This window comes from Monopterus albus, unplaced genomic scaffold (genome assembly GCF_001952655.1).
Source record: "Monopterus albus unplaced genomic scaffold, M_albus_1.0 scaffold417.1, whole genome shotgun sequence".
NCBI lineage: Eukaryota > Metazoa > Chordata > Actinopteri > Synbranchiformes > Synbranchidae > Monopterus > Monopterus albus.
In genome coordinates, this window is record NW_018128297.1 from 215,128 (window position 1) to 226,370 (window position 11,243).

The following is an 11,243-nucleotide window of genomic DNA, read 5'->3' on the forward strand; positions in this document are numbered from 1 at the left end:
GTAGGAGATGAGTTGAAATGGAAGGAAAGTAGAGAAGAGGACAAATCCCAAAAGGCTTCCTCTCTAATTTCTCAAACATCTGGAGCAAGTTTAAAGTTAGGAGGAAGATGTCAAAGATAAAGTATAAAATAAAATAGACATGTTTAATAAAAGTACAGACAAGTTTCATCAGAACTTATAGAGTAGGTCAAAGTGGTGTGTTAATAAACAGCAGTGGAAAACCGACTGTCTTTAGCTTCCTTTACAAAGTGACTGGAGTTTGGGTGAATCCAGCAGCGAGCAGCAGAATGGCTAAAGATAAATGACAGGAAGAAATAGCTGCCTTTTTAACATGATTGTCTCTGTGCAGAGGACTTGTACAAAGCCAGTGAAATGCAGTTCACATCTAATGTGAAGTGCAAAATAAAACGGGATGTGTCTCCAAATTGAAACTGCAGTATAGAGGACATACAGTTTAGACTAATGTATATAGAGTACAGTATGTGCAACGTGGATAAAGCTGAATATATATATACATAGAAGTACCAGTTGTCTTCAGGTGAGGCAGTGCAAAACTGCACAGTGGACAAAGTGAATAAGACAGTGCAGTGTGAAGCGGATGGAGGCTCTGGAGGGTTATGTGCAGTTCAGCATGGACGCCTGTAGCTCCTGCCTGTTGGGAGGAGGGGGAAAGAAGGAGGAGAGAGCCAGGGTAACAGAGATGGGCAGAGAGACAAAAAGACTCTTCTGGCTGCAATGTCAAAAACGGAGTAGCGAAAGGAAGAAGAGGAGCCAATGGCCACAGTTCCACACTGACCCCTGTTGGCCTGCTGAGGTACTGCATCCAGACCTGTGCTCATCGGAAGAAATGAAAAATGTTGTCTTTCTTATGTTTCCTGGAAGGGCATCAAGAAACCTGGAGCCCATAAAACACCCTGAGTCACAGGGACACTGGGATTTAAATACAGACCAACATTTAAAAGGGCCGGACCACCCGTTTCAGACTGCAGCGAGCACCAGGCGGCTGCTGATAATCTGCCGACCGTCACTTCTTTGAATGACATGAGAAACAGGTGTAATTTGTGGATCAGTGTATGTGCACTTTGTGTATGGCTGGGTGAGTCAGGCCTGTGTCAAACCAGTCCCAGATGTGGACTTAGATAAGTTCAGTACTGGAATCTCCTTGTTTACAGTGAGTTCGAGGCTGGTGCCGCAGCATCACCCCTCTGTGGACCTCATGGTGTTTCCCTGCTGTATCAGGCTTTGGCCTGATTACTGCAGTACCACCTCCCCTGTAAACCCGTGTATTAATATGGATGTAAAGGATTTCACATTTTAACTGCTTTTTCCAAGGCATCTGTCTGTAGGTCCAGTTGTATTTGAACACCTGCTCATTATAGGCCACTAAAATAAAGGAATTGGAAGATTTTTAATCTTGAGCTTATTTTAGTGGAATAGAATTTTGTATTCAATTTTTTGGAAGTCATTTTGGAAATGCAGCAAAAAATGTTTGTTGAAATATTACTGACTAAGTTTATCTTTGGTAATTTGCAAATTCGGTGCAGTCTTGGAGCCAGATTTGAAGTATTAGATGTTTGCACTCTGCCCTTCATCTCTTCAAAGCTGCTCCCAGATTCAATCAAACCACTGGTGCGGCTCTTCTAGTTTGCAGCTTTTATATTGTTTCTTGCTCCTAAAATACAGAAAAACAGCACAGACATAGTTTGCAGCTTTACTTAGACACAAAAAGGACCTGGAGCTGGAGCTGAGATGTTTTTACTTTGTTATGAATTTTAATTTTTGCCGACAGTGTCCATCCCACCTTGTGATCTGCAGAGACTCTTGGGATCGCCTCCATCTGGGTGTCCTCCAGGCGTCCTCACTGGCACTGTCCCATCATCCAGACTGTTCATCACAGCCGAGGTAGGTGGCACCAGTTCAAAGTCGCTTTTTAAAATATTAAAAGGTTCTGCACTATTAATGCTGTAAATAACATATAGATATAGATAGATCATCATATAGGGGGGTGGTTTTAGTTTAGTCTTCTTCTCCAGTGTTTGTTTTAGTGAAAAGGTCACATCAAAATGGTCATTTTGTTTAGTTGTGTTGCTTTGTGTGTTACTTCAGCACACACTTGCCAGCATTGAGACCTACAAAACGGAGAATTTCAAAACCAAAGTGGGGGGTGTGGGGCTGCTCCCCCAGAGAGTCTGACAGCAGAGATAATTCTGCAAAACTTAACTCACACTGCGTGTGTGTTTCTATTGTTGTGTGGACAAATGTTAGCTTGAAACCATTCTTGTGAGGACATTTTAGCCGGTCCTCACAACTTTAGAAGGCTGTTTGAATGTTAGGGCGGCACAGCGGTGTGATGGTCACAGTTTCGGGTTCGAGCCCGGGCTGACCCGGGGCCTTTCTGTGTGGAGTCTGCATGTTCTCCTTGTGCCTGTGCAGGTTCTCTCCAGGTGCTCCAGCTTCCTCCCACAGTCCAGAGACCTGCAGCTTAGGTCTACTGGTGACGTAGGAGTGGGAGTGACTGTGAGTGTGTGTGGTTGTTTGTCTACATGCCAGCCCTGTGATAGACTGGCGACCTGTCCAGGGTGGACCCCGTCTCTCTGGGATTGGCTCCAGTTTCTGAAAGAACCATGGATGATATAAAAAATGAAAATCAAACCAAAAGCACATTGGTGGGGTTATTGGTTATTATTTTGTGTGTTCCAAAACTTCTGGATGCTAGTCATGGAAGAGAAAGTGGGAATTCTTTCCATAGTTTCCCTCCTCCGGCCTGAGTGAGCAGGTGACAACTGTGCAGCCCTGACTGGAGCAGGAACAGGAAGGGAGGGAAGCTGGTGGCATTTATAATCTGTGTGACGCACAAGGTGGGCTCCTTATGTGCGTGTTATTCATAGTCCTGATTGGCGTCATCATCTCTGAGCAGCCCACTGCTGTTTCATAAAGGCATGCTGCGATGCAGCATGTTCACCATCAGCACGCGTCATGGCTCACAACCAACTGCACACCAAGCTGTGAGTGAGGAAGTGTTGTGACCGGTTTATTTTACACTGTGACTACTGAATGAATAAGACAGTGATTTTAAAATGATTGTCATAAACAGCTCCTTGGATATTTTGTTTATGCTAATGATGTGTCTTACTACTTATTTTTAAGCCACCCTGGATTTTTATTTATATTTGTATTTGTTTAGTACACGTTTACAAAACTCGTTTTATACTGTGCTGTACACTATATACACAGTACATCTGTTTTTATATGCGACGCTTCAATAAAGTTTATTTGAGTTTTTTCCACACTGACTTTAATGCGCATGTCCGTGAGCTACACTTCCTGTTTTCGTATTAACTACCTGCTGGGAAGGTAAGCGCTTTCGTCTCTGCTCTGTTGTTATTTGGAGTTTTTGCTTTATGTCTGAAGTTAAGTTACTAGAGTGAAGTCGTGGCTTTTAATTATTAGCGTTGTGGAGAAACACTTTTATTCATTGATTTGCCGAAATTCGTTAATTGTGGGCGAGGTTTGTCGACACTTGTGCATCGGGGCTGCCATGTTGTACTGGCAGGTGGTGTTGGTTGTTAGTCCTCCAGACCACTCTCCTCCCTTTGACCACTTTCACTCACTCCTCTTGGTTTCTTGTGACGGTCAGACAGCACGTTGAAGCTCGTTCTTTTGCCTTGGTCACTGCTGACATGAGCTTCTCTGGATGAGAACATCAGCCACAAAACTTAAAACATAAGAGCTCAGTGTCCTGTAGGTCGATCTGACATGTTCAGCTTGAGGTTGGGATGTTCTGGTGGTGCTCATGCCAACGGTATCTGAGCACTGAGTCTGTTAGCCATAATGTTCCTGTTTACAGGCAAAATGAGATAATCAAGTATCATTTCCTCTGTTACCCTCTGTTCCATGTTCATTATGTAGGAAAAGAGTCTGTTTCTGAGGGACAGAAAGGGAAACCAAGTTAGAGTATGTCTGTCTGCCAGAGGAGGCGAATGTACTTGCTCAGACCTGTGAGTAAACCGAAAAGCTGCAGAAGCCAAGTGTCCGATAAGACTTGGGTTCAATGGTTCAGTCCATGATGAGCTCAGATGTTGTACTGGTTTTATTTAATTTCCAAAAAGTTCACCAATAAATAGGATCAGACAGTGTTGTGGTGCAATCAGATCATGGTGACAAAAAGAAAACCACCATTAGCATGTACATGGGAGATATTTATTCTGATAAATGTGTTACATGGCAGCAGGTTACCAGGCAGGTGAATGCAGTGTAGTCATAGACCATGCTTTGGTCTTTGTTCGGGCCATGTTGTAAAGAGATGTGAAGGTGGAGCTGCAGTGATGATGCAGGTCAGGGCACAGCCAACACGTGTGAATCAAAGTTGTTGGAGTCACTTTAGTGTCTAGTTGTTTTATTTTAGATTCATTTGGCTTTTGTTAAATCACTGTGCTGATAAGTTTTTAACTGCATGAGCCCACAGCTACAGGGAGGAGTGTTGTTCAAGGACTTATCCAAAAGTGGAAAAGTCTTGTTCTCGTTGTGCAAAATACATTTCTATGGAGGCTCCACTGTGTACTAATGTTCAGGCTGAATCCAGGATCCTGTGAACTGTGGGATACACTCATGTCTGAGTCTGCTTGAAAGCAGCGTTAAGAAAAGTGCTCATCGAGTTAAGTGCCTTGTGTGTTTCTGACAGTGACATATGTAGCGCTCACAGTGTGGGTACTAGGACTGCTGCCAGCTGTAGCTCTGTATCAGCCGTGTTCGTGTTGTGACTGTGAGTGTTGGTTTAGAAATTGATTTCCTCCTCTGGAGGCGCTGAGTTGTTGGCCATGCTGCAGCCTGTCCACTGTGTGGTGCTGTTGTACAGAGATCAGAGTCGCCGCTGTCACTGCACTTTGTCTGATGGGCTGTATTTGTTGAACAGTTAGTTTCACACCATGTGGTAGATTTAAGGATTCACTAATCACTGTGGCCTGGAGAAGATAAATTATCATTTTCCGCTGATGGCAGAAGGCCACTTCCTCAGTCTGACCTTCAGAATAAAGTGAAATATTTTATTTTCTTAATTATAATGCCTCTTTAATATGAACCTTATGTTTCAGTTCAGTGATTTATTTCTTCACGTGCAGCGAAATGTTCGGTCAGTCTTTCACCGTTTGCCTCAGGTCGGCTCCTGGGGGTTCAGGGCCTCCAGTGAGAGTCCCTGAGATGTTACCTCTGTTTTGGTACCAGCTGACTCAAAGCTCAAGACAGTGGCAGGAGTTGAACTGGAACCTTAGTAATCTTCATCAAAAATGGGCCCATAGTTGAAACCGGGTTTTTTATTTGCACTGATACACTTTAAATGTTATGTATTATACTGATTGTCTTTTTGTTTTCGCTAGGTTAACTGTCACTGCCACACCGTCATGGAGCTGGGCAATGAGAAACGAAAATGCATCGACTTCACCAACCTGCTGGAGTAGGAGAGGTGAGGCATTGTGTGTGTGTGTGTGTGTGTGTGTGCGTGTGTGTGTTTACATGAACACTAGCAGTTATGAGTCTTGTTCTGGTTGCATACACAAGGGTGACAGATTAAAGTAACAACCAGTGGCCAACAGAGCAGTGTCAGGTCTCCTGTCGGAGGAAGAAACCTCCTCCTTCCAAACCAGATCCCCCCACTGTGTCGTCCTCATGAAGCCATTCAGTGACCTAGAGCTGAAGCCATGAGTCAGTTCACTGGTAGAAAATGAACCTCAGCTATTTAGAAGCAACAGTCACCGACATGTTCTGGTTCCACCTTCTTTAATGTGAGGAGCTGATGCTTTTCTTTGTCAGACATGAGAATCAGCTGAGTCTCTGTGGGTCTGTTGGTTGGACACAACAAGACATGAAGACACCACCTTTGGCTCTGGAGAGTCACAGTGGGAATTTTTCCAGTGTCTGACACTCTGGGGATAAACGGATCAATCAGATCATCAGGACAATGATCAGCTGATTGATCAGTGACCCTGTTGGTTGTCTCCACTCAGTCAGGAAGCTCCTCTCATCTGTCACCATCTGTGTCCTATGTTAGTTATTACTGAACAGAATAGAATTTAGAAGGAAAAATAAACTTTCCTCCCAACAAATTTGAACGTAACAGAATAGAAATGCTTCACTGAGTTTTAATCAAGGATGTTATCACACTCGGTTTAAATGTGTAATATAACTCCCAGTATAGAAACAATTTTAGTAGCGTTAGTATTTGTCTCTTGACCCTAGTTGGAAACGGCCACAGGCTTCCTGTTGCCTCCACTTTTGGTTCCAACATGAACAGTATCATGCAGCAGCATCATGTTCTACGGCATTGCAGCTGTCATCACAGGCCTCTTCATCCTCATGGCTAAAGGTAAATGCACCACACACGCACTGCATGGGAAGTCTGTATTTCAGTTAGATTTATCTTTTTATTGTTGAAAAGACAAATTGGCAACAACAGTGTCAAATGTCTAGAGTTGTTTCAAATACAGTGTGTGCTGCATAGTGTCAATGTGCAAAATGTTAGTTTGAGCACTTACTGAGACAGGCATTATCAAATCAAGATTAAGTTTTCTTCTAGCCGTCCAAACATGGACTTTTTTCTGACCGTGGATACTCCATTAAACAACAAAACCAACTGAAAATAAGAAATCTAATACAGTTACAAGTTTATCTTTACTACCAAAAGTTATTTACATCAGTCACTCAGAAAATGTTACAGGAAGAATGTTGAAAATACGACCGCAGGGTGGGAAGTGTTCTTTGTAGTGATTCATACAGAGGAAAAAAATTAGTGTAAAGTACCAATAACCTAGTGAGAGCAGAGAGCAGGTAGAGGAACAGGAATGAAAGTCAGTCATGGTAAGTAAGAATACATGTGTATGAACGAGGGGGAGAAGAACACATGTGTATGAACGAGGGGGAGGGAAGTGGAACAGTGAGGTTACAGGGGGCAGAGGTCAAGAAGGTGCAGGAGTTTAAGGATTTGGGGTCAACAGTCCAGTGTCATGGGGAGTGTAGGAAAGAGGTGAAGAGGTGAGTGCAGGCAGGTTGGAGTGGGTGGAGAAAGGTGTCAGGAGTGTTGTGTGACAGAAGAGTGGCAGCAAGAATCAAAGGAAAGATGTACAAGACAGTAGTGAGACCAGCTATGCTGTATGGGTTAGAGACTGTAGCAGTGAGGAAAAGACAAGAGGCAGAGATGGAGGTAGCAGAGATGAGGATGTTGAGGTTCTGTCTAGGAGGGACCAGGATGGACAGGATTAGGAATGAGCACATCAGAGGGACAGCTCAGGTCGGCTGTTTTGGGGACAAGGTCAGAGAGGCCAGATTGAGATGGTTTGGACATGTGTAGAGGAGGGATAGTGGTTATATTGGTAGAAGGATGTTGGAGATGGAGCTGCCAGGCAAGAGGTCAAGAGGAAGGCCAAAGAGGAGATATATGGATGTGCTAAAAGAGGACATGAAGTTAACTAGGGTGAGAGTAGAGGATGCTGAGGATAGAGTTAGGTGGAAACGGATGATTCGCTGTGGTGACCCCTAACGGGAACAGCCGAAAGAAAAATACCATTAACATGATTTACTTCAATAAATAGAGGGATGACTGAAATGTAGTTTCATGTGTTTGTTAATATAGAAAACTAACTGACTTCATCCTTTAACAGTGTTTTCAACACTCCCCATACAGAAACTGAAACCAGCAGCGAACTGCCTCTAATCACTGTTAATGTCTGTCAGTCTCCAACCTGGATGCGCTTGTTCATCGGTGCCATGGATCTCCATTATTGTTCAAAAGCGATTAACAGTGAAATGCGCTGCTGCACCGGGTGACACGTCTCCTCATTATGAAACATCAGCCCTGTATATTTGTTAAAAATGTTGCCCCAAAGGCAAACAGCCATAACTTTTTACAGCATCTCAAGTAGCAAGAGTCAGCTGCACGTGCGATATCTTTGGTGCAACATTTAACAAATGTCTTGTGTTGTAATGAAGAGCCTTGTCACCCAGTGCAGCAGAGCAGGTCTATAGCACGGGTGAATAAGCTGCTCCAGGCTGGAGACAAAGGCATTAACAGTGAGTAGAGGCAGGTCACTGTTCGTTTTAGCATCTGTATGGTATAGAAAATGAGCAGCCCCATCCTTTAACATACTACTTAGACATGGACCTATGTTTCAGCCATCCTTGCTCTGTTGAAGTAAATCATGTTTTTGATAGTTTACATTTTCTATTGCCCCAGGAATGAGCTATTTTTGTCACATTATCTTTTGAGGAAAGTTCAAAGTTTAATGTCCAAAAGTCAAAAACAAAATGTATAAAGAAAGCAACTATTCTACAGTAAACCTACATTAGTACATGAAGATAGTGTACAACACAGACCCTCTAGAAATACTGCAGCTCCTGTTGTCTCTCATCCAAAGTCAGACCAGTCAAACTGTCATCCTCACCCTTGTTCGCATAAATAGTTCTCCTTGTTGATTTCCACATCACGTCTTGAACTGAATGAGTGATTAAACATGTCAACCGACAGTTAAATCTTCAGTGAGCGCCACCAGCTGAGCTCAGTTAATGTCTGTAATGTTCCAACCTGACACGCTGTGCAACATCCAGCTCTTCTGTCATCTTCCCAGGCTGAGGACAGCCGGCGTCTCCTGATGGTCAGCCGGTGGCTGTGCACTCTGTGGCCTCTGCAACAACAGGCAGAGAAGAGGATCTGTTCATCCAAATCAATGGAAATCACATTACTCACCGTGAACCTACATAATCTGTGATGGATTGGCGACCTGTCCAGGGTGTACCCTGCCTTCGCCCGATTGCCGGCCGGGATTGGCTCAGATGTTTGATAAGTTTAGCTGTTGTAGTTTTGGACAACTTAACGAGATGCTCCATGGTCCTCGTCTGAACGCAGACAGTAAGTATCCTGTAGTCTAAAGAAGCTATAGGTGACAGTCGCCTGTTTGTCTAATAAAATGACCCTAATCTCATCATATGACATTTCTCAAATTTTTTTTCACGGATTTAAATTTTCTTCAGTGGCCCAAATTCTGTCGGAGAATTCAGAGTTTAAAGTTAAAATTCTGACTTGTTTCTCAGAATCCTGTAAAAGTCAGAATTGTGTAAACTTGGTATTTTAAGGGGGGAAAAAAAACCCTGATTCTGAGAAAAGTCAATTCAGGGTTTAGAGTTAAAATTCTGACTTTAAACTCAGATTCCTTTAGCTTTTATGGCGGCCCTGATCCTCTTCCACACCTAAATGAACTTTGCTCTAACCTGTGTGCAGCGTGGCTGTCTTTATCCGGCCCTCTTCGAGTGTTACAAAGCAGCGGCTCTTCTCTTCACTTGCAGCGTCTCCTGAGCTGATCTCACTGGTCAGCGCCATGATGGGGCCCTTCTCCCCTATCAGATGGACCTGGATGCTGTCCTGTATCAACACAGCAACCTGAGTCAGCCTGGGGCTTTCTCAAGTAATGGACAGAACGGACTGTTGTCTTTGTTACTTACTTCTGTGGGTGCAGGGATCTCCAGTTTGGATTCCTCTGGAGCTTTGACAACAATCACCGTCTGCTCCTGAAAGGCCCCGAGTTGGCTGATGTCCTTGTGGGTCACGTAGGCCATCGTGCAGGAGAGGTTAAAGAAAATCCACTCGGCAAATTCAAGTCAAGAGGGTAGGGTTTTACAACAGTACTGACATGCTGATATGTACGTGAGAACAGGCCTAGCTTCCTTTTTTCTACACTGATCCTTTAGTACAGTAGCAGGTTTTATTGATGTCTCCCAAAAGTACAACCTGCAAACTATAAACTCGTGTCCAAGGTAAATCTGAGCCTAACTGTTAACAACAGCAGCAGCATACACACAACTACCAAAATGTATCTCTCCGCCACAGCTTGGCCGGAACTACTATCCCGGTAAAACAATAGAAATGTTGTCTTAGCCTATGAAAGATATCAACTTGACTCAGCTTAGTGATTGAGCCTCAGACAGACTCCTGAGTGTGTTTTTGCACAGAATGAGGGCTGTGTGATTGGCCCTCATTTTTTACAGCATAGTCGTGGTCCATGTAAAAACCTTCAGGGTCGGTCTGGACAGTAGGACTTAGACCCATTCTCACGTACATCTGGGCACATCAATATTGTTTTTAAAAGCGGCTTGAAAAATCCCAAACCTGTCGTTTCAGTTCTCTCAGCCAAATGAAAATATGGGAATTCAGTCCAGAAGGCCAGAAGACCTCAATCTTGACCATGCTCCTGGATGTGGTGTGAAAGGATATGCAGAGTTTTCCAAGTTGTCAGTGATGGCGAAGAGCTGCTGGGCGCAGCTTTTGATGAGGGTGTCCAGTGTGTCCTCCACCAGCTTCAGGTTCTGCATCTCTCTCTGGAACTTCTCCTGGTTTTTCCACAGGAAGCTGGAGATGGGAGTCCTCGCGCTGGACAGATGAAAGCCAGAGAGCAGTGCTCAAGACTTTTTATATGAGGCCAAATTCATGTGTGATCTTTGAAGAAGTAGACTGGAAAAATAATCTTACTACTCATCATAATAGTATTTTCCATAGCTTTCAACGTTAGGTCACCTAATAACAAAATGAGTTGCATCAGCTGAAGGAGCAAATTTACAGTGCCATATTTGTTGAAACATTTTATCCCATGTGCTACATCTCACACACAAGTCATATTTCATTAAAGACTGATTTTCATATCACAGTAAGAGAGAAAAAAAAGGGTAAACTCCAGCCATACAGATGCACTGACATGGTGGCAGCGCTGATCCAGCCATTTTCATGATTCATGCTTTAGCTGAAAATGGTCAACTAATTAAAACTTCATTTATTTAAGTTATGACTTGTTGAGTGATTCATTTTCAACGTATGAACTAATTCTGCTGTTTACTGGTGTATGTCAGCCAACAGTTGTGTCAAAGAGGCACCAGTCTTTGTATTAGAACCCAATAATATATTTTTATCTGATTCTTTTAAACTTTCAGATACCCATTGTAAAGCAAGTGAATTGTGTTCAATTGGTTTTAACATGGGGCTGTTGCCACTAACACACAACTAAAAACTACAGACAGGTTCAGAAAACAAGGTTTCAGGCGAACACAGTCAGCAGCCATCACTTCATCTGTTTACTCACATCCACTTGATCTTGTTGGCCGACTGCTTCTCGATGAGGTTGATGCCGTCCAGGACGTTGGTGATGTCGTAGACTCGCCGTTTGCGGGTCTGCAGACTCGTGGTCACCTGTCTGAGGTCCGCCGAGCCGTCC

The 11,243-nt window shown here is 43.6% G+C and overlaps 1 protein-coding gene across 1 annotated transcript; it reads right to left on the reverse strand.

Moving 5' to 3' along the window:
- Positions 1-8,247: 8,247 nt before the first annotated feature.
- e2f6 (E2F transcription factor 6) lies at positions 8,248-11,239 on the reverse strand (the record flags this gene model as incomplete). Its single annotated transcript, XM_020586610.1, has 5 exons — positions 8,248-8,669; positions 9,253-9,403; positions 9,484-9,598; positions 10,253-10,408; positions 11,112-11,239. Coding segments are annotated over 5 exons (579 nt in total), but the record flags the coding sequence as incomplete, so codon positions are not given.
- Positions 11,240-11,243: the final 4 nt, after the last annotated feature.